Source organism: Coregonus clupeaformis, chromosome 10 (assembly GCF_020615455.1).
Source record: "Coregonus clupeaformis isolate EN_2021a chromosome 10, ASM2061545v1, whole genome shotgun sequence".
NCBI lineage: Eukaryota > Metazoa > Chordata > Actinopteri > Salmoniformes > Salmonidae > Coregonus > Coregonus clupeaformis.
In genome coordinates, this window is record NC_059201.1 from 45,130,455 (window position 1) to 45,155,062 (window position 24,608).

General features: G+C 42.5%; 1 protein-coding gene across 1 annotated transcript in view; it reads left to right on the forward strand.

The window, feature by feature from the left end:
- ca16b (carbonic anhydrase XVI b) overlaps nucleotides 1-24,608 on the forward strand; it is a 264,663-nt gene that overhangs the window by 60,660 nt on the left and 179,395 nt on the right. The window contains exon 2 of the mRNA XM_041887847.1: nucleotides 7,283-7,393. Within this exon, the coding sequence (XP_041743781.1) occupies nucleotides 7,283-7,393 (111 nt within the window). The remainder of the gene's footprint in view (nucleotides 1-7,282; nucleotides 7,394-24,608) is intronic.

Below are 24,608 nucleotides of genomic sequence, written 5' to 3' on the forward strand. Positions count from 1 at the left end.
AAATAAATCATTCTCTCTACTATTATTCTGACATTTCACATTCTTAAAATAAAGTGGTGATCCTAACTGACCTAAGACAGGGAATTTTTACTAGGAATAAATGTCAGGAATTGTGAAAAACTGAATTTATATGTATTTGGCTAAGGTGTATGTAAACTTCCGACTTCAACTGTATGTGTGTGTGACTCACTCAGCCCATAAGTGGGCGTAATGAATGAACAGTACTCTAAAACTCCCTAAACAAGCTTTTTCACTCCACCCTAAAGCAGCACTCGCTTTTTCCATTTGGATATTGCCAAATTGCAGTTCATATTTCTGCGTACGGTGCAGCCTCTTCATCATTTTCCAGAATATAGTTTGTTCAGGGAAGCCAGGCAGCGTCTGAAATGGTGTTGATGGATGGTGAGTGTGTGAGAGCGGGCTTAGCATATCTGAGGGATTTCAGTGAAACCATTCCTGTTGTTTCACTTCCCCCTTGGATCAACCCTGATGGTGGTGTTCATTACTTCTGATTAAGGTCTACACCGAGACACATACTGTAGGTTAGATGATCCACACAGGAGGCAATGAGAAGTAAAAAGGAGTACATTGTTTGTAGCGATGATGATACTTGGGGTGTGGGTACTGGGTATGGTGGTCTCGTGGGGGTCTTCTCCTACTGCTGCTGGTATGGTCTGTGAGCCAATCAAACTCCAGGTCTCTGGCCGTATACCCCCAGAGCCTGTTCTCTTATGCCCTGACTGAACTCTCTCTCCATCTTACTTTTCCTCCATCACTACAAGATGGATGGCTAAGTAGTGTTGCTTGATGAAGTGGAATTGACTTGAGCTGGGCGATATGGCCAAAAATCCATACCCCTAATTTTTGGTTTATCGTCACAGCTCTAGGAGTGACAGAAGAAGTGCATACAGTAGATATTGTTTGATATTTTCTATAAATGTTTTATTTAGGGGGTGGATCAGCTTTAATATTGTAAATAGATTGTGGCTTCTATCAATGTAATTGTCTGCATAATTTCAATTTCCCAGTATTTAAAATAAATAAATATATATATTATTTTAAATATATATATTTCTTTATATATTTTCCATTATTATTTACCCTTACCCTACCACCCCTCCCCCATTTTTGGAGTAAACTAATGGACAACAACACCAGCTTATACATACTATATACATTTTACGGACACAGTATATTTTACATTACTTATCTTCAGCTACCCTCAACCCCTCCCATTTATCTCTGAAGACCATCCAGTTTTGATTTCTATTTGCCATATATTTTTAAACTGTGCTGTGATGTTTAAAAAAAAGTTCTGAACCTTTCTATTCTCATAGTTTCTACAGATTGTAAATTAAAGATAAACATTTTTGCTAAGAGTATTATTATATTATTCATCAAATGACTCCAGGTAAATGTTGCAATTCTTCAGCCATTCCTGAACCTGCGATCAAAAACAAGCTACATATGGAGTGTACCAAAATCTGCAGAGCTGTGATGGTTGTATCCCACATATACAGTTGAAGTCGGAAGTTTACATACACCTTAGCCAAATACTTTTAAACTCAGTTTTTCACAATTCCTGACATTTAATTATAGTAAAAATTCCCTCTTAGGTCAGTTAGGATCACCACTATATTTTAAGAATGTGAAATGTCAGAATAATAGTAGAGTGATTTATTTCAGCTTTTATTTTTTTCATCACATTCCCAGTGGGTCAGAAGTTTACATACTCAATTAGTATTTGGTAGCATTGCCTTTAAATTGTTTAACGGGTCAAATGTTTCGGGTAGCCTTCCACAAGCTTCCCCCAATAAGTTGGGTGAATTTTTGCCCATTCTTCCAGACAGAGCTGGTGTAACTGAGTCAGGTTTGTAGGCCTCCTTGCTCGCACACACTTTTTCAATTCTGCCCACAAATGTTCTATAGGATTGAGGTCAGGGCTTTGTGATGGCCACTCCAATACCTTGACTTTGTTGTCCTTAAGCCATTTTGCCACAACTTTGGAAGTATGCTTGGGGTCATTGTCCATTTGGAAGACCCATTTGCGACCAAGCTTTAACTTCCTGACTGATGTCTTGAGCTGTTGCTTCAATATATCCACATAATTTTCCTTCCTCATGATGCCATCTATTTTGTGAAGTGCACCAGTCCCTCCTGCAGCAAAGCACCCCCACAGCATGATGCTGCCACCCCCGTGCTTCACAGTTGGGATGGTATTCTTCGGCTTGCAAGCAACCCCCTTTTTCCTCCAAACATAACAATGGTCATTATGGCCAAACAGTTCTATTTTTGTTTCATCAGACCAGAGGACATTTTTCCAAAAAGTACGATCTTTGTCCCCATGTGCAGTTGCAATCCGTAGTCTGGCTTTTTTATGGCGGTTTTGAAGCAGTGGCTTCTTTCTTGCTGAGCGGCCTTTCAGGTTATGTCGATATAGGACTAGTTTTACTGTGGATATAGATACTTTTGTACCTGTTTCCTCCAGCATCTTCACAAGGTCCTTTGCTGTTGTTCTGAGATTGATTTGCACTTTCCGCACCAAAGTACGTTCATCTCTAGGAGACAGAAAGCGTCTCCTTCCTGAGCGGTATGACGGCTGCGTGGTCCCATGGTGTTTATACTTGCGTACTATTGTTTGTACAGATGAACGTGGTATCTTCAGGCGTTTGGAAATTGCTCCCAAGGATGAACCAGACTTGTGGAGGTCTACAATTGTTTTTCTGAGGTCTTGGCTGATTTCTTTTGATTTTCCCATGATGTTAAGCAAAGAGGCACTGAGTTTGAAGGTAGGCCTTGAAATACATCCACAGGTACACCTCCAATTGACTCAAATGATGTAAATTCGCCTATCAGAAGCTTCTAAAGCCATGACATAATTTTCTGGAATTTTCCAAGCTGTTTAAAGGCACAGTCAACTTAGTGTATGTAAACTTCTGACCCACTGGAATTGTGATACAGTGAATTATAAGTGAAATAATCTGTCTGTAAACAATTGTTGGAAAAATTACTTGTGTCATGCACAAAGTAGATGTCCTAACCGACTTGCCAAAACTATAGTTTGTTAACAAGAAATTTGTGGAGTGGTTGATAAACGAGTTTTAATGACTCCAACCTAAGTGTATGTAAACGTCGGACTTCAACTGTATAAATTCCATTCGTACTTTATCAAAATCCTTTTCAAAGTCAGCTATGAATACCAGGCCTGGTTTCCCAGATTTTTCATAGTGTTCTATTGTTTTCAGTTTGTTTGATTAATCTTTGTGTCACTGGATGATATACAAGAAGTACACTATCCTACCAGTGTTCTGTTGCACCACAAACCTCCTCAAAGCCTTTGATCTCTCAGTAGTTATCCCACCCAGACCCATCTAAATCTCCACTCTTAAAAGTTGTGGTGTTAGAGGTGCACATAATCGTTCCTTTCTTTATTCATTCTCTTCATCTCTTTCTATGTGTTCCCAGACTGTTCTAGGTCCTACTCAGCAGTTTGGCTGAATTTACCTGCTTGAGTCTGAGACAGCAACATCTATCCCTAGAGTTAAACATACAAAGACCTGGAACACTTTCTTTAGTATTTTATTACTTTGCATTGCTGTTAGAAACTACAGTATGTCTTTCTTCAAGTTCATTCAATCTATATACATAAAATATTAGATAATACATTGCCATATTTCTGGGAAGTCAATGTAATTGTCCACCTACACTGAGTGTAAAAAACATTAAGAATAACTTTTGAATATTGAGTTGAACCCCCCCCTCCCCTCTGAACAGCCTCAATTTGTTGTTCTTGATACACATGAGAAACTGTTGAGCATGAAAAACCCAGAAGCGTTGCAGTTCTTGACACAGACTAGTGCGCCTGGCACCTACTATCATTCCCCGTTCAAAGGCACGTACATTTTTTGTCTTGCCCATTCACCCTCTGAATGGCACACGTACACAATCAATGTCTCAATTGTCTCAAGGCTTAAAAATCCTTCTTTAACCTGTCTCCTCCCCTCCTTCATCTACACTGATTGAAGTGGATTTAACAAGTGACATCAATAAGGGATCATAGCTTTCTCCTGGATTCACCTGGTCAGTCTATATCATGGAAGGAGCATGTGTTCATAATGTTTTGTGCCCTCAGTGTATATTTACACTGAACAAAAATATAATCGCAACATGCAACAATTTCAAACATTTTACTGAGTTACATCTCATATAAGGAAATCAGTTAGTTGAAATAAATAAATTAGACCCTAATCAACAGTGCATTGCAAAATTATTCATCCCCCTTGGTGTTTTTCCTATTTTGTTGCATTACAACCTGTAATTTAAATGGATTTTTATTTGGATTTCATGTAATGGACATATACAAAATAGTCAAAATTGGTGAAGTGAAATGCAAAAAATAACTTGTTTAAAAAAAAAAATAATTACGGAAAAGTGGTGCGTGCATACGTATTCACCCCCTTTGCTATGGAGCCCCTAAATAAGATCTGGTGCAACCCATTACCTTCAGAAGTCACATAATTAGTTAAATAAAGTCCACCTGTGTGCAATCTGTGTCACATGATCTGTCACATGATCTCAGCATATATACACCTGTTCTGAAAGGCCCCAGAGTCTGCAACACCACTAAGCAAGGGGCACCACCAAGCAAGCGGCACCATGAAGACCAAGGAGCTCTCCAAACAGGTCAGGGACAAAGTTGTGAAGAAGTACAGATCAGGGTTGGGTTATAAAAAAATATCATAAACTTGGAACATCCCACGGAGCACCATTATTAAAAAATTGAAAGAATATGGCACCACAACAAACCTGCCAAGAGAGGGCCGCCCACCAAAACTCACGGACCAGGCAAGGAGGGCATTCATCAGAGAGGTAACAAAGAGACCAAAGATAACCCTGAAGGAGCTGTAAAGCTCCACAGCGGAGATTAGAGTATCTGTCCATAGGACCACTTTAAGACGTACACTCCACAGAGCTGGGCTTTACAGAAGAGTGGCCAGAAAAAAGCCATTGCTTAAAGAAAAAAATAAGCAAACACATTTGGTGTTCGCCAAAAGGTATGTGGGAGACTCCCCAAACATATGGAAGAAGGTACTCTGGTAGATGAGACTAAAATTGAGCTTTTTGGCCATCAAGGAAAACGCTATGTCTGGCGCAAACCCAACACCTCTCATCACCCCGAGAACACCATCCCCACAGTGAACCATGGTGGTGGCAGCATCATGCTGTGGGGATGTTTTTCATTGGCAGGGACTGGGAAACTGGTCAGAATTGAAGAAATGATGAATGGCGCTAAATACAGGGAAAAACTTGAGGGAAACCTGTTTCAGTCTTCCAGAGATTTGAAACTAGGACGGAGGTTCACCTTCCAGCAGGACAATGACCCTAAGCATACTGCTAAAGCAACACTCAAGGGGTTTAAGGGGATACATTTAAATGTCTTGGAATGGCCTAGTCAAAGACCAGACCTCAATCCAATTGAGAATCTGTGGTATGACTTAAAGATTGCTGTACACCATCGGAACCCATCCAACTTGAAGGAGCTGGAGCAGTTTTGCCTTGAAGAATGGGCAAAAATCCCAGTGGGTAGATGTGCCAAGCATATAGAGACATACCCCAAGAGACTTGCAGCTGTAGTTGCTGCAAATGGTGGCTCTACAAAGTATTGACTTTGGGGGGGGTGAATAGTTATGCACGCTCAAGTTCTCTGTTTTTTTGTCTTATTTCTTGTTTATTTCACAAGAAAATATATTTTGGATCTTCAAAGTGGTAGGCATGTTGTGTAATTCAAATGATACAAACCCCCAAAAATCAATTTTAATTCCAGGTTGTAAGGCTACAAACTAGGAAAAATGCAAAGGGGGGTGAATACTTTCACAAGACACTGTTTGGATTTCACATGACTGGGAATACAAATATGCATCTCTTAGTCACAGATACCTTTAAAAAAAAAGGTAGGTGCGTGGATCAGAAAACCATTTGCCTCATGCAGTGCGACACATCTTCTTCGCATAGAGTTGATCAGGCTGTTGATTGTGGCCTTTGGAATGTTGTCCCACTCTTCCTTCAATGGCTGTGCGAAGTTGCTGGATATTTGCATCCCAAACAGGCTCAATAGGTGACATGTCTTGTGAGTATGCAGGCCATGGAAGAACTGGGACATTTTCTGAATTGTGTACAGATCCTTGCAACATGGGGCCGTGCATTATCATGCTGAAACATGAGGTGATGTCAGCGGATGATAGCACGACAATGGGCCTCAGGATATTATCAAGGTATCTCTGAGCATTCAAGTTGCTATCCATAAAATGCAATTGTGTTCGTTGTCCAAAGCTTATGCCTGCCCATACCATAACCCCACCGCCACTAAGGGGCACTCTGTTCACACCGTTGACATCAAGAAACCACTCGCCCAAATGGCGCCATACAAGCTCTGTGCCATCTGCCCGGTACAGTTGAAACCAGGATTCATCCGTGAAAAGCACACTTCTCCAGCGTGCCAGGGGCCATCGACGGTAATAATTTGCCGACTGAAATCGGTTACGACGCCGAGCTGCAGTCATGTCAAGACCCTGGTGAGGACAACAATCACGCAGATGAGCTTCCCTGAGACGGTTTCGGACAGTTTGTGTAGAAATTCTTCAGTTTTGCAAACCCACAGTTTCATAGCTGTCCGGGTGGCTTGTCTCAGACAATCCCGCAGGTGAAGAAGCTGGATATGGAGGTCCTGAGATGGTGTGGTTACACATGGTCTGCTATTGTATGGCCGCTTGGACGCTCTGCCAAATTCTCTAAAACAATGTTGGAGGCAGCTTATGGTAGAGAAATTAACATTCTCTGGCAACAGCTCAGGTGGACATTCCTGCAGTCAGCATGCTTTTTGCACGCTCCCTCAAGTTGAGACATCGGTGGCATTGTGTTGTGTGACAAAACTGCACATTTTAGAGTGGCCTTTTGTTGTCCCCAGCACAATGTGCACCTGTGTAATGATCATGCTGTTTAATCAGCTTCTTGATATGACACACCTGTCAGGTGGATGGATTATCTTGGCAAAGGAGGAATGCTCACTAACATGGATGTAAATGTAAACAAATTTGTGCACAAAATCTGAGAAACATTTATTGTGTCTATGGAACATTTCTGGGGTCTTTTATTTCATCTCATGAAACATGGGACCAACGCTTTACATGTTGCGTTTTATATTTTTGTAAATTATATATAAATGTAATGTTTTAGGTATTTATGCTAAACATTCTGTCTAACCTCTAACTTCTCTGTTCCTTAGCTCTACAGGGTGGCCAGTCGGGGTCAGTAGGAGAGGAGCATCATGGGAGCATGGGGGGCGGGGTGAGGGAGAGGAGGGCGACAGGAGGAAACTCCTACTGGGCTTATTCTGGTGAGTCCTCTTCTACTTCATAGAGATACAACTATGTCCCAAGGCAAGATGGCTGACCGCTACTGCCACAAATTCTAACCCTAAATCCTCTCTAAGGTTCTAACTCTATGCTCTACACTGATCACTGATCAATCTCATTAAAGAGGTCAAACCTAACTGGACTGTGGCTGTAGAGACATATTACTTAACTGTAACGCTCTCTTTCTCTTCCTTCTCTTTGATTTATTCTCTCTGTGTCCCAACTCTCCTCCTTTCTCTCCAGCTCCTTCCCTATTTCTGCTGTCCTCCAACTCTGAGTTTTTGCTCTTAATCCAACTCCTTCCCTTTCTATTTCCTCTCTCCCTCTCTCCCTCTCTCCTCTCTCCCTATCTCTCTCTGACTGGTAGCTACAGGGAGTAGTTGTGGATGTGTATTATGGATGATTCTGTGCTAGAGTAGGGACTTGTGTCGTCACTGTGAGCACCATTCAGCTACAGAGATCCATATTTATCACTCTGTTCCTCAAGCACTGGGCCCGTGGCAGAGAATTATCTTTAAACAGATATATTTATATAATTTCTGTTTTGCTTGTGTGCTCTCCATGCACCTTATAATCGCTACTTAAACTGATAGTCCTGGAGGGATGCACTGGCTGGAAGAAACTGTATCCCAGGAATAATCAATGTCCTAAATGGATGTGGATCCTTAATACCATGTTATACAAAAAACATCCCAGACATTTCATATTATGGTAAAATTATCTTTAGGGCACTGTTTACCTAAATTGGCACATTTTACAGTACAGTTGAGCCCAGAAAACTGTCACTCTCACACAAGGTCTGATGATGAGTTGCATGTTGCTGGGCAGCCTTCAATATTGTTTCAGATTTACTAGATGATTCATCATGCATACATTTACTTTGTGCCTTTGATTATTTACGACATGCCATGTTGTGGGTGTGCTGTGTGTGTGTGTGTGTGCATGTGTAAGCTCAAGTAGTGTTTGTGTGTAATTGATTCACTGAATATACAGTACCAGTCAAAAGATTCTTCAAATAGAAACCCTTTGCCTTGATGACAGCTTTGCACACTCTTGGCATTCGCTCAACCAGCTTCATGAGGTAGTCACCTGGAATGCATTTCAATTAACAGGTGTGCCTTCTTAAAAGTTAATTTGTGGAATTTCTTTCCTTCTTAATGTGTTTGAGCCAAATAGTTGTGTTGTGACAAGGTAGGGCGGGTATACAGAGGATAGCCCTATTTGGTAAAATACCAAGTCCATATTATGGCAAGAACAGCTCAAATAAGCAAAGACATTACTTTAAGACATGAAGGTCAGTCTATACGGAACATTTCAAGAACTTTGAAAGTTTCTTCAAGTGCAGTCGCAAAAACCATCAAGCGTTATGATGAAACTGGCTCTCATGAGGACCGCCACAAGAAAGGAAGACCCAGAGTTACCTCTGCTGCAAAGGATAAGTTCATTAGAGTTACCAGCCAAAGAAATTGCAGCCCAAATAAATGCTTCACAGAGTTCAAGTAACAGACATATCTCAACATTAACTGTGGAGAGGAGACTGTGTGAATCAGGCCTTCATGTTCAAATTGCTGCAAAGAAACCACTACTAAAGGACACCAATAAGAAGAAAATACTTGGTTGGGCCAAGAAACACGAGCAATGGACATTAGACCGGTGGAAATCTGTCCTTTGGTCTGATGAGTCCAAATTTGCGATTTTTGGTTCCAACAGCCGTGTCTTTGTGAGACGCAGAGTAGGTGAACGGATGATCTCTGCATGTGTGGTTCCCACCGTGAAGCATGGAGGAGGAGGTGTGATGGTGCTTTGCTGGTGACACTGTCTGTTATTTATTTAGAATTCAAGGCACACTTAACCTGCATGGCTACCACAGCATTCTGCAGCGATACGCCATCCCATCTGGTTTGCGCTTAGTGGGACTATCATTTGTTTTTCAACAGGACAATGACCCAAAACTCACCTCCAGGCTGTGTAAGGGCTATTTGACCAAGAAGTAGAATGATGGAGTGCTGCATTAGATGACCTGGCCTCCACAATCACCTGTCCTCAACACAATTGAGATGATTTGGGATGAGTTGGACGGCAGAGTGAAGGAAAAGCAGCCAACAAGTGCTCAGCATATGTGGGAACTACATCAATAGTGTTTGAAAAGCATTCCTCATGAAGCTAGTTGAGAGAAAGCCAAGTGAGTGCAAAGCTGTCATCAAGGCTAAGGGTGGCTACTTTGAAGAATATCAAATGTATAAAATAATTTGTTTAACACTTTATTTTGGCTACTACATAATTCCATATGTGTTATTTCATAGTTTTGATGTCTTCACTATTATTCTACAATGTAGAAAATAGTACAAATAATGAGTAGGTGTGTCCAAACCTTTGACTGGTACTCTATATAAACTCAGCAAAAAAAGAAACATCCCTTTTTCAGGACCCTATCTTTCAAAGATAATTTGTAAAAATCCAAATAACTTCACAGATCTTCATTGTAAAGGGTTTAAACACTGTTTCCCATGCTTTTTCAATGAACCAATTAATGAACATGCTCAGACTGTCCGTAATATGCGGATAGAGGCTGGACTGAGGGCTTGTAGGCCTGTTGTAAGGCAGGTCCTCACCAGACATCACCGGCAACAACGTCGCTTATAGGCACAAACCCACCGTCACTGGACCAGACAGGACCGGCAAAAAGTGCTCTTCACAGACGAGTCGCGGTTTTGTCTCACCAGGGGGGATGGTCGGATTCGCGTTTATCGTCGAAGGAATGAGCGTTACACCGAGGCCTGTACTGTGGAGCGGGATCGATTTGGAGGTGGAGGGTCCGTCATGGTCTGGGGCGGTGTGTCACAGCATCATCGGACTGAGCTTGTTGCCATTGCAGGCATACAGGGAAGAAATCCTCCTCCCTCACGTGGTACCCTGCCTGCAGGCTCAACCTGACATGACCCTCCAGCATGACAATGCCACCAGCCATACTGCTCGTTCTGTGCGTGATTTCCTGCAAGACAGGAATGTCAGTGTTCTGCCATGGCCAGCGAAGAGCCCGGATCTCAATCCCATTGAGCACATCTGGGACCTGTTGGATCGGAGGGTGAGGGCTATGGCCATTCCCCACAGAAATGTCAGGGAACTTGCAGGTGCCTTGGTGGATGAGTGGGGTAACATCTCACAGCAAGAACTGGCAAATCTGGTGCAGTCCATGAAGAGGAGATGCACTGCAGTGCTTAATGCAGCTGGTGGCCACACCAGATACTGATTGTTACTTTTGTTACCCCCTTTGTTCAGGGACAAATTATTCAATTTCTGTTAGTCACATGTCTGTTGAACTTGTTCAATTTATGTCTCAGTTGTTGAATCTTGTTATGTTCATACAAATATTTACACATGTTAAGTTTGCTGAAAATAATCGCAGTTGACAGTGAGAGGACTTTTTTTTTTGTTGAGTTTATATATACAGTGAGGAAAAAAAGTTTTTGATCCCCTGCTGATTTTGTACGTTTGCCCACTGACAAAGAAATGATCAGTCTATACTTTTAATGGTAGGTTTATTTGAAAAATGAGAGACAGAATAACAACAACAAAAAATCCAGAAAAACGCATGTCAAAAATGTTATGAATTGATTTGCATTTTAATGAGGGAAATAGGTATTTGACCCCTCTGCAAAACATGACTTAGTACTTGGTGGCAAAACCCTTGTTGGCAATCACAGAGGTCAGACGTTTCTTGTAGTTGGCCACCAGGTTTGCACACATCTCAGGAGGGATTTTGTCCCACTCCTCTTTGCAGATCTTCTCCAAGTCATTAAGGTTTCGAGGCTGACGTTTGGCAACTTGAACCTTCAGCTCCCTCCACAGATTTTCTATGGGATTAAGGTCTGGAGACTGGCTATGCCACTCCCAGGACCTTAATGTGCTTCTTCTTGAGCCACTCCTTTGTTGCCTTGGCCGTGTGTTTTGGGTCATTGTCATGCAGGAATACCCATCCACGACCCATTTTCAATGCCCTGGCTGAGGGAAGGAGGTTCTCACCCAAGATTTGACGAAACATGGCCCTGTCCATCGTCCCTTTGATGCGGTGAAGTTGTCCTGTCCCCTTAGCAGAAAAACACCCCCAAAGCATAATGTTTCCACCTCCATGTTTGACGGTGGGGATGGTGTTCTTTGGGTCATAGGCAGCATTCCTCCTCCTCCAAACAAGGCAAGTTGAGTTGATGCCAAAGAGCTCCATTTTGGTCTCATCTGACCACAACACTTTCACCCAGTTCTCCTCTGAATCATTCAGATGTTCATTGGCAAACTTCAGACGGGCATGTATATGTGCTTTCTTGAGCAGGGGGACCTTGCGGGCGCTGCAGGATTTCAGTCCTTCACGGCGTAGTGTGTTACCAATTGTTTTCTTGGTGACTATGGTCCCAGCTGCCTTGAGATCATTGACAAGATCCTCCCGTGTAGTTCTGGGCTGATTCCTCACCGTTCTCATGATCATTGCAACTCCATGAGGTGAGATCTTGCATGGAGCCCCAGGCCGAGGGAGATTGACAGTTCTTTTGTGTTTCTTCCATTTGCGAATAATCGCACCAACTGTTGTCACCTTCTCACCAAGCTGCTTGGCGATGGTCTTGTAGCCCATTCCAGCCTTGTGTAGGTCTACAATCTTGTCCCTGACATCCTTGGAGAGCTCTTTGGTCTTGGCCATGGTGGAGAGTTTGGAATCTGATTGATTGATTGCTTCTGTGGACAGGTGTCTTTTATACAGGTAACAAGCTGAGATTAGGAGCACTCCCTTTAAGAGTGTGCTCCTAATCTCAGCTCATTACCTGTATAAAAGACACCTGGGAGCCAGAAATCTTTCTGATTGAGAGTGGGTCAAATACTTATTTTCCTCATTAAAATGCAAATCAATTTATAACATTTTTTACATGCGTTTTTCTGGATTTTTTTGTTGTTATTCTGTCTCTCACTGTTCTAATAAACCTACCATTAAAATTATAGACTGATAATTTCTTTGTCAGTGGGCAAACGTACAAAATCAGCAGGGGATCAAATACTTTTTTCCCTCACTGTATATATTAGGGAGATAGGACACTGATCGCAGTCGGCGTTCCAATTCATCCCAATGGGGTTGAGATCAGGACTCTGTGCAGGCCAGTCAAGTTCTTCCAAAACCGATCTCGACAAACCATTCCTGTATTGGCCTCGCTTTTTGCACGGGGGCATTGTCATGCTGCAACAGGAAAGGGTCTTCCCCAAACTGTTGCCACAAACTCGGAAGCACAGAATAATCTAGAATGTCATTGTATGCTGTAGTGTTAAGATTTCCCTTCACTGGAACTAAGGGGCCTAGCCCGAACCATGAAAAACAGCCCCAGACCATTATTCCTCCTCCACCAAACTTTACAGTTGATACTAAGCATTGGGGCAATGTAGTGTTCTCCTGGCATCCGCCAAAACCAGATTAGTCCATTGTACTGCCTGATTGTGAAGTGTGATTCATCACTCAAGAGAACAAGTTTCCTTTGCTCCAGAGTCCAATGGCGGCGAGCTTTACACCACTCCAGCCAATGCTTGGAATTGCGCATGGTGATCTTAGGCTTGTGTGCGGCTGCTCGGCCATGAAAAACCATTTAATGAAGCTCACGACGAACAGTTGTCGTGCTGACTTTGCTTCCATAGGCAGTTTGGAACTCGGTAGTGAGTGTTTCAACCGAGGAATTATGATTTTGACGCGCTACGCGCTTCAGCACTTGCTGGTCCCGTTCTGTGAGCTTGTGTCACCTTCCACTTCGCGGCTGAGCCGTTGTAGCTCCTAGACATTTCACTTCACAATAACAGCACTTACAGTTGACCGGGGCAACTAGCAGGGCAGACATTTGATGAACTGACTTGTTGGAAAGGTAGCATACTATGACGGTGCCACTTTGAAAGTCACTGAGCTCTTCAGTAAGGTCATTCTACTGCCAATGTTTGTCTATGGAGATTGCATGGCTTTGTGCTCGATTTTTATACACCTGTCAGCAACGGGTGTGGCTGAAATGTCAGAATCCACTAATTTGAAGGAGTATCCACATACTTTTGTATATATAGTTTGTATACAGTACCAGTCAAAAGTTTGGACACACCTACTCATTCAAGGGTTTTTCTTAATTTTTACTATTTTCTATATTGTAGAATAATAGTGAAGACATCAAAACTATGAAATAACACATATGGAATCATGTGGTAACCAAAAAAGTGTTAAACAAATCAAAATATATGTTATATTTGAGATTCTTCAAATAGCCACCCTTTGCCTTGATGACAGCTTTGCACATTCTTGGCATTCCCTCAATCAGCTTCACCTGGAATGCTTTTCCATCAGTCTTGAAGGAGTTGCCACGTATGCTGAGCACTTGTTGGCTGCTTTTTCTTCACTTTGCCGTCTGACTCATCCCAAAACATCTAAATTGGGTTGAGGTCGGGGGATTGTGGAGGCCAGGTCATCTGATGCAGCACTACATCACTCTCCTTCTTGGTAAAATAGCCCTTACACAGCCTGGAGGTGTGTTGGGTCATTGTCCTGTTGGAAATCAAATGACAGTCCCACTAAGCCCAAACCAAATGGGATGGCATTTAGCTGTAGAATGCTGTGGTAGCCATGCTGGTTAAGTGTGCCTTGAATTCTAAATAAATCACAGACAGTGTCTCCAGCAAAGCACCCCCACACAATACACCTCCTCATCCATTCTTTACGGTGGTAAATACACATGCCGAGATCATCCGTTCACCCACACCGCTTCTCACAAAGACACGGCGGTTGGAACCAAAGATCTCAAATTTGGACTCCAGACCAAAGGACACATTTCCACTGGTCTAATGTCCATTGCTCGTGTTTCTTGGCCCAAGGAAGTCTCTTCTTTTTATTGGTGTCCTTTAGTAGTGGTTTCTTTGCAGCAATTTGACAATGAAGGCCTGATTCACACAGTCTCTTCTGAACAGTTGATGTTGAGATGTGTCTGTTACTTGAACTCTGTGAAGCATTCTTTCATCATATTGCTTAATGGTTTTTGCGACTGCACTTGAAGAAACTTTCAAAGTTCTTGAAATGTTCCGTATTGACTGACATTCATGTCTTAAAGTAATGATGGACTGTCGTTTCTTTTTGCTTATTTGAGTTGTTCTTGCCATAATATGGACTTGGTCTTTTACCAAATAGGGCTATCCTCTGTATACCCCCCCTACCTTGTCACAACACAAATAATTGGCTCAAACGCGTTAAGGAGGAAAGACATTCCACAAATGAACTTTTAAGAAGGCACTCCTGTTAATTGAAATGTATTCCAGGTGACTACCTCATGAAGTTGGTTGAGATAATGCCAATAGTGTGCAACGCTGTCATCAAGGCAAAGGGTTTCTATTTGAAGAATCTCAAATATAAAATACATTTTGATTTGTTAAACACTTTTTGGGTTACTATATGATTCCATATGTGTTATTTCATAGTTTTGATGTCTTTACTATTATTCTACAATGTAAAACATAAATAAAAACCCTTGAATGAGTAGGTTTGTCCACACTTTTGACAGGTAGTGTATATGTATTTATTTATTTAAAACATTGTGCTGCTAGCCAGCTTACCCCACTGTGATCCTCAAAATCGGCAGCTTGAATTTTAATTTGAAAGCTAGTTGTGTCCCTGGTCCTATTCATATCTACTAACTGAGCCAATTTTCCATTAGATGAGGACATGAACAGAGTGCTATCGGCCGTATGAGTAGGACAAGGCTGAAGTGAGATGGAAATTATTTATATTCTGCCCCTGAATTGTATATTATCCTTGAAAATTCACTCTCACTATCTCCCTCCTACTAATTTGAGCACTGCCTGCAGTCCTGTAATAACAACTCATATTTACAAACATTTTTAAAGGAAAGGATCATTCAAAAACTGTTAACCTCTTTCACATTCCATTTTACCTTAATGGAAAGAGATATCTGAATCAACTGATTTAACGGTTATATTCCCAATGTGGTTTCCCCTGGAGCATAAAGTAGGATGAAGTTAGTATTTGTACACTTTTCTTTCTCTTTGATGATGTACCTCCTTGGAGAGGAGAGGGAAAGGAGACCAACTGGTTGCAACTATAATACCAACTACCCAGAACATTTACTGCTGTACGAATCCAGATTTGCCTTGGCAAGAAAGAAAACACAAAGCAGACTAAACTCTATGGTCCTTTAAGACCTAATTTTGTAAACTATTGTGTGCTATAGCTTGCAAAAGTGACTCTGGGTGACAACACAAGGCAGTTTCTTCCAACGTTAGGACTGTTTTCCTTAAGACATTTTATCCGCTACATGTTTTCTTACTTCCTAGTATTACGATACTGGTATTGTGACAACACTAGTACACTGTTCTGACATTCATTGTGCAATATGCCTAAACACTCAAATAAAGCTATTGGATAAGTTGCAGTTCAGAATATGGTCAAGGTAGTTTTACTGTAACTGTAATTGCCTTTGTATTCATAGCACTTTGCACATAGCAAACCCTAACCTCTGCAGCCTGTAGGGGAGGCCTCTCCTTATGCTCTCTGAGCATTTAATGTATCATGTTGTCTATTCAAACCTGTCTTCGTGCTTTGACACTGAACCTGTGTTGACACTGAGCTATAGGGATTCAGACAGCTAAAGCTCCTTAGCCTCTGTGTGCTTGGTATTGTTAGGGGGAATATGTAGTCAGAAGCACTGTGAGTAAATGACAGCAGGGTTAAGGGTGAGGCAGCTGGCTCATTGTGACTGAGGTAATTAGAGCCATTGAAGACAGGGAACACAGAACAGTAATGTTGCCCGGTGTTGCTTTAGAGAAGGGCAATTCCATGATAACAGAAATACGCTGAAACCATTGATTTAAACGTTTAACAAACCATACAACTCTATGCATAAGGTCTAATTTTAACAATTTCCACTGAACATTTTACAAAAACACATGTACTGGACAAACTGCAGATGCAAAATTTGGTAACAGAATTTCTGTAAAATCTCCCTCAGTTCTTTATGTGACCATGTTTTCCAAAAACTCTGCTAAATATCTGCTCTCAATTAAGATTCAATGATGTTTGCAGAAAGAATTAAGTGTCAACTATGACATGACAGCTTGACTTAGAAACAAACTAATTTGGTTGTTGAACTACAGTAAGTGAAGTGCATTTACATCCGGTAATAGAATTACAGTAACGGAATTACATCATGGGTCCCTGATCTGTAATGTATAAAAATGTATATTATGGATATGAATATCATTCTCTTCATGGTGATGTATCCTGAATTGGGTATTATTCTACACACTTGCTATTATTCTAATGAGTTCCGCCCCCAAACAAGACCACATTTGGTTGGTCCGGACCAGACCAAATCTGAACCAATCATAGACCTCTATGTTTCACAAGTTTGGACATCACAGCAGAGCACAGCAGAGTTCAGTGCAGTACAGGAAAGTAGCTATGTTCAGTACAGTAGAGTACAGTCAAATGTACATTAAACTGAACTCTACTGTACAGTACTTTTCTTTACTGTACTCTACTGTACTGTCCAAACTTGTGAAATATAGACATCAATGATTGGTTCAGATTTTGTCCGACAAGGATTGACCTACCAACTTTCAGCTACTTTTCAATGTCCATGAACGTCCGGTGTCGGTCGGTGCTCAGTGGGTGAGGATGTTTGTTACAGTAAATGGAAAGAGGGTAGGTTTGGGTGTCAGTAAGGGCCGGGAGAGGTGACATTAAGGAGAGAGAGAGGGAGAGTGAGAGGGAGGAAGGGGTTGTCCAGACTGTTTTCACAGTCTTGTTTTGACCACCAGATGACAGAAAGAGAAAGAAAACTGTTATGAGCTGAACATAACAGTATGCCCGTGGAAGGGAGGACACTAGCAGGTGACCCAACTGTGGTTTGTGAGTACTATGATTTTCCATTATAGCCAATTCAATTGCCGTAATTCCGTAACTGATTTTCCGGAAAATCTGTTACGGATTTGCAACAGAATTACGAGTTTGAATCACTTAATAATTCATAAACAAACTTGGTATCAGTAAAAACACTAACTAATTGGTAGGTCTACCTTTACTTGTAAACTCATGAGGGAGAGAAATTAGAAAATATCTTAAAGATGCAGTATGTGGGTTTTTGGAAGCAGAATTAAAAAGCATAATGCAATGTTTCTTAACTTACAGAAGGCAAATAATTTATCCAAAACTAAATATGTGTTGATATTCGTTGGCAGGGGCCTTCAACATTATTGTGTTTTGACGTATTTCTTATACCAATACTTTTTCTAGGGCCCCTTTCCATCTGTTTGACCGGAAATGAAAGCCTTTGCTTATTCCAAATGTTTAGGATGGAAAATTGTTTATGTATGTATTTCAGGGAAGAGAGAATATACTATGAGAGGTTGAGAGGCTGGATGGTATACTGGATATCATGTGTTGTGAAAGAGAGAAAGGAGGAGAAAGCTGGAGAATTTGAGGTTGAGAGGCAGAGTTGGATGTTTAGATGGTATACTGGATGGCATATAGGTATGTTGGGAAAGAGAGGAGACAAGAAAAGAGTAGAAACAGAAAGAATGGTGGAGGTTGAGAGGCAGGGTTGGATGGTATAACGTCTGGCATATGTTGTGATTTATATCGCCTGCCACCAGAGTCAACAGTGTGCGTCTGAGCCTCCTCTATATTCCACTCAGTTCCCAGGAGACAGGCTTTTATATTATTTACCAGTCTGTGTCTCAGGTTCTATTGCTTTTTAGCTTTTAAACTTTCAATAAACCTCTCTTCTGTTGTGTAAGTAATTCACTGCATCAATCAGAAGTCTGTATTTCACATTTTATATGGACTTTTTCTCTGCCTGGGAGACTGCCTAATGCAGATGTAGGAAGTCACAACGTTGCAGGTGCAAATGACAGGATAGAAAATGCAGTACAGATTTTAATATTCTAATCTACACTTTACAACATTAAAAATATTCTCCAGTACTTTTGTATACTTTTTAGCCAGTAGTTCTGAAAGTAGCGCTCATGTGTACTACGTCACATATGTGCAGATATGTGCATCACGTCATTGCTCTCTCTCGCTTTGCTGTGTGTGCATCTTGCTAGCTGTCACTGAAATTGAGGCCCAGTCCTGGAGAACTAGGAATTTCGTGGCAAATTGAGGTAAGACATTCATTCTGCTCATATACAGTTGAAGTCGGAAGTTTACATACACTTAGGTTGGAGTCATTAAAGCTCGTTTTTCAACCACTCCACAAATGTATTGTTAACAAACTATAGTTTTGGCAAGTCAGTTAGGACATCTACTTTGTGCATGACACAAGTAATTTTTCCAACAATTGTTTACAGACAGATTATTTCACTTATAATTCACTGTATCACAATTCCAGTGGGTCAGAAGTTTGCATACACTAAGTTGACTGTGCCTTTAAACAGCTTGGAAAATTCCAGAAAATTATGTCATGGCTTTAGAAGCTTCTGATAGGCAAATGAGTCAATTGGAGGTGTACCTGTGGATGTATTTCAAGGCCTACATTCAAACGCAGTGCCTCTTTGCTTGACATCATGGGAAAATCAAAATAAATCAGCCAAGACCTCCACAACTCTGGTTCATCCTTGGGAGCAATTTCCAAACGCCTGAAGGTACCACGTTCATCTGTACAAACAATAGTACGCAAGTATAAACACCATGGGACCATGCAGCCGTCATACCGCTCAGGAAGGAGACGTGTTCTGTCTCCTAGAGATAAATTAACTTTGGTGCGAAAAGTGCAAATCAATCCCAGAACAACAGCAAAGGACCTTGTGAAGATGCTGGAGGAAACAGGTACAAAAGTATCTGTATCCACAGTAAAACGAGTCCTATATCGACATAACCTGAAAGGCTGCTCAGCAATGAAGAAGCCACTGTTCCAAAACCGCCATAAAAAAGCCAGACTACGGTTTGCAACTGCACATGGGGACAAAGATCATACTTTTTGGAGAAATGTCCTCTGGTCTGATGAAACAAAAATAGAACTGTTTGGCCATAATGACCATCGTTATGTTTGGAGGAAAAGGGGGCTACTTGCAAGCCGAAGAACACCATCCCAACCGTGAAGCACGGGGGTGGCAGCATCATGCTGTGGGGGTGCTTTGCTGCAGGAGGGACTGGTGCACTTCACAAAATAGATGGCATCATGAGGAAGGAAAATTATGTGGATATATTGAAGCAACATCTCAAGACATCAGTCAGGAAGTTAAAGCTTGGTCGCGAATGGGTCTTCCAAATAAACATAGACCCCAAGCATACTTCCAAAGTTGTGGCAAAATGGCTTAAGGACAAAGTCAAGGTACTGGAGTGGCCATCACAAAGCCCTGACCTCAATCCTATAGAAAATATGTGGGCAGAACTGAAAAATAGTGTGTGAGCAAGGAGGCCTCCAAACCTGACTCAGTTACACCAGCTCTGTCAGGAGGAATGGGCCAAAATTCACCCAACTTATTGTGGGAAGCTTGTGGAAGGCTACCCGACACGTTTGACCCAAGTTAAACAATTTATAGGCAATGCTACCAAATACTAATTGAGTGTATGTAAACTTCTGACCCACTGGGAATGTGATGAAATAAATAAGAGTTGAAATAAATCATTCGCTCTACTATTATTTGACATTTCACAATCTTAAAATAAAGTGGTGATCCTAACTGACCTAAGACAGGGAATGTTTACTAGGATTAAATGTCAGGAATTGTGAAAAACTGGTGTATGTAAACTTCCGACTTCAATTGTATTATGCATTTATGAACTACACATTGACACATCCAGCCCAAAGCGGGAGGTTTAAAAAATACTTGGTAGTCGCCAAAGTTCCGGAGCATGTCTTTAAGAGAAGGTTAACCTAACCTATTTGTTAATCTAGCCTAAACCTTTCACATTAGCATTACAGAAGTGGGGAAAAATACTGTGTGGGCACCGTCTCGCTCTCCTGCAGTGTATATACTTTACTTATGAACCACTAAATAAGGTACACAGAAACCCACACCCTGGAATGTTAATAAAGGTTATTCAAGGCGGGTGTGTATGGGCCAGTAGGCATTTTTCATAAGAGTTATGATATCTAACCCCATGAGACCCCTCAGGAACATAGTTCTGCATCGTTAATCTCTTCTTCTTTTTTTCTCTTTCTGCAGCTTTTTCATTATCCTCCTCTTCTATCTCCCTTTGTTTCTTCTCGTTTTACTCTGGCGGTGAGTGTCTAGTTATTACTGTTTATTTTGAGCTTTTATATTGCCCTGCAGTTGAATGAAACGAGTTGGATTCGAGATTAAAATCATATTCAAGTAGACATTATATCTGTTCCAAAGATACATTGTTGGGCACATTTTCAATTTCTGCATCCAGGCATTGTATTCTGATAAAAGCTAGCTACATTAGCCTTTGTGTAAGTATGTGAACAGAATGACTCATTCGCCTAACACTCATTCAAGTTTGTGCTGAATTCGACTGTAGAACGCTTGAGTTCCACTTGAACACACATCCAGCATGCAGTGCAGTCAGTCAGTCTGTCACGATCAGTGGAGCGTGATGGATCCACTCAGATGTACTGTCTCCAGTCAGTGTTTGCACTGCATCGTCATGGTGATGGAGAGATGGTTGGTTAGCTTGGTGTGCTGGGCCTGAGGGTGGGGCTGAAGGATACTCTCCCAGGCTGTGGATCAGCTAGGCAGGCCTCTAAGGGCCTCCTCTCCTCCCTCCACAGGGCTTCACCTCCACTCCATAGGGCTGAGTGTAGCCTGGCTTAGCATTGGGCTCCCTGCTGTCTACAGCTGCCTCTAATTGGGTGACTCCAAGTCAGGGGGAAGGTGGGGAGAGGGGGGGGGGGGGGGGTGTCGCTAACAGCTCCGTGCCCCACTGCCGAGGGTGGAGGGGGAGGGAGAGAGCAGGGGAAAGGGAGAACGGGGTGATGTTGACATGCCTACCCCATGAAAGGAACTGTGCTTCTAGAAGTGAATGACTGGAGGAGAGTTGAAAAGAGGAGAGGGGAGAGGAGTCACTCTGCTCTGCTCTCTCCGGGACTGCCTCAACTCACCTCTGGAGAGAGAGAGGTACGGTGGGGCACTACGCTCCTCCGCTACCATAATCTTAGAGAGGAGTAGAGTTCTCATCTTCTACTCCTAGGAGACCCAGCGAGGGATGGTGCCTCACAGTTAGCAACCCCTTACCTCACCTTTCACAAGGGTAATGAAGTACTAATAGAGCTGCCTATTCTTATGGCTAGCGTCCAAGTACTTACCTACCACCCCAATCCTCAGGCAGAGGGAGTACTGTCTGTTTCTCTGTGTTTAACTCTTGTTTACCCCTGTGTATGCTAGCCATGATTAAAGCAGACATTACATGTTGTTGAGGATGAGAACATTCAGAATGTCTCTACAGACCAGACTACCTTCAGGAAGCTAGTTTTGTCCCAGAATGCAACACTGCACAGAGGTCATACATCATTACATTCCTATGTGTGTGTTGGCTCTCTTACTCACTCACTCACTTGCTCTTTCCTTTATCCCCCCCTCTCTCCGCTCTTCCTTCCCCTTTATCTCTCCTCCTCCCCCCTCTCTCTTTCTTGCTGGTGGTTCTGCGGTGGTCACTGAGCCAAGGCAAATCAAGCCGTGGCTGAACAGAACAGAGAGTAGAGAGGAGAGGAGGTCTTCACTGTTACCACTGATTGACCCTAAAACTAGGCATTATGCTCTATATAAGGACTCACCAGGCTAGTTAAAGGGATGTTCCATTCAAAATACTATACAACCTTGACTTTGTCATTGTGCTCTATGGAAGGTGTCACCAGTGCGAATACAACTGGTGTAGAATTTACCATGAAATGCTTGCTTACAAGCCTTTCCTAACAATGCAGAGTTTAAAAATAAAATAGTAACATAAGAGGGATCAAATAAAATACTCAAGAATGGAGCTATATACAGGGAGTACCAGTACCAGATCAATGTGCAGAGGTACAAAGTATTTGAGGTAGATATATACATGAAGGCAAGGTAAAGTGACTATGCATCAGGATAGATAATAATAAGTGTAAAATAAAGAACAGAGTAGCAGCATTAAATGATGAGTGTAAAAGTGTGTGTGTGCGTGTGTTTTAATGTGTATGAATGTGTGTTTGTGTTGTGTCGGTCTGTGTATGTAGTGTATGTGAGTGTGTGTGTGTGTGGGGGTTTTGTATGGGAGTGTCAATGTAGTGTGTGTGTGTGTGTATATGGTTTGTATATGTAGTCTAGTGAGTGTGCGTAGGGTCAGTGCAAGATAGAGTCAGTGCAGATAGTTTGGGTGCCATTCATTGACTGTTTAGCAGTCTGGCTATTTAGCAGTCTTATGGCTTGGGGGTAGAAGCTGTCTCGGAGCCTGTTGGTCCGAGAGCCGATGCTCCGGTAATGTTTGAAGGACGGTAGCAGAGTGAACAGTCTATGGCTTGGGTTTCTGGAGTCTTTGGCAATTTTTCGGGCCTTCCTCTGACACCGCCTGATATAGAGGTCCTGGATGGCAGGGAGCTCGGCCCCAGTGATGTACTGGGCTGTCCGCACCACCCTCTGTGTAGCGCTTTGCAATCAAGGGCGGTGAATTTGCCATACCAAGTGGTGATGCAGTCAGTCAAGATGCTCTCGATGGTGCAGCTGTATAGCTTTTTGAGGGTCTGAGGGCCCATGTCAAATTATTTCAGCCTCCTGAGGGGGAAGAGGCACTGCCATGCCATTTTCACGACGGTACGGGTGTGTGTGGACCATGTTAGGTCCTTAGTGATGCGGACACCAAGGAACTTGAGGCTCTCGACCCACTCCACAACAGCCCCGTCGATATTGATGAGGGCGTACTCTCCCCTCTTTCTCCTGTAGTCCACGATCAGCTCCTTGGTTTTATTGACGTTGAGGAAGAGGTTGTTGTCCTGGCACCAAACTGCTAAATCTCTGACCTCCTCCCTGTAGGCTGACTCATCACCGTCAGTGATCAGGCCTACCACCATCGTGTCGTCAGCAAACTTGTGGGTGTTGGAGTCGTGCGTGGCCATGCGGTCGTGGGTGAACAGGGAGTACAGGAGGGGACTAAGCACACACCCCTGAGGGGCCCCCGTGCTTAGGGTCTGCGTGGTGGAGGTGTTCTTGCCTACCCTTACCACCTGGGGCCGGCCCATCAGGAAGTCCAGGATCCAGTTGCAGATGGAAGGGTTCAGTCCCAGGGTCCCTAGCTTGGTGATGAGCTTGGAGGGGACTATGGTGTTGAATGCTGAGCTGTAGTCTATGAACAGCATTCTCATGTAGTTATTTACCCTCTTGTCCAGGTGGTAGAGGGGAGTGTGAAGTGCAATTGAGATTGCGTCATCTGTGGATCTGTTAGGGCGGTATGCGAATTGGAGTGGGTCTGGGAAGCCGCTGTACGACCTTGACGCTGCATGGAGAATCCACCAATTACGACGTGCATAGTGCCATCATCCATCCACGTTTCAGTAAGACATATAATATTGCAGCTTTTCAAGTCTCTCTGATAGGAGACTCGAACGAAGCTCATCCATCTTATTCTCGAGTGACTGGACATTTGCCAATAGAACGGAGGGGAGCGCCGTTCGGTTTTCTCTTCGCATCAATTCCACCAGGACTCCACCTCGTCTCCCGCATCTACGCCTGCAGCGTTTTGGTAGCCCATGGAACAAAGGAATAGAGTCTGGTATGAACAGTGGAGCAGCTGATTCGGAGTTGAAGTCTTATTTGAAGTCGAAATCGAGGTTAGTAACTGTCGATCTGATGTCCAGAAGTGCTTGGCGGTCATATGTGATAATAGTATGAACTTTCTGTACAAAAAAAGGAAAGATAAACACAATAAAAGTCACAATTTTGCAAAGTTGAGTTGGAACTCGTAAGATGGTGCCCTTCTCCATCGGTGCCATCTTGACTTATTGAACGGTTAAGCCATGGGAGAAGAGGAGGCCAGTATTGTATTATCCCATCCACTTTACATACCAGCCGTGTAGGCACAGGTGGTCCATCCCACTAGGGAGCCAGGCCCACTCAGTCAGAATTTTCTTATGCTCTCTACTTGTCAGTGTTCCAAACGGTACATTATTTGTCTTTTTACCTAAACACTATCAGATAGAATTCATAGCAAGCAGTGCACTGGAATGACATTCACTCTCATGGGTGGACAAAAAT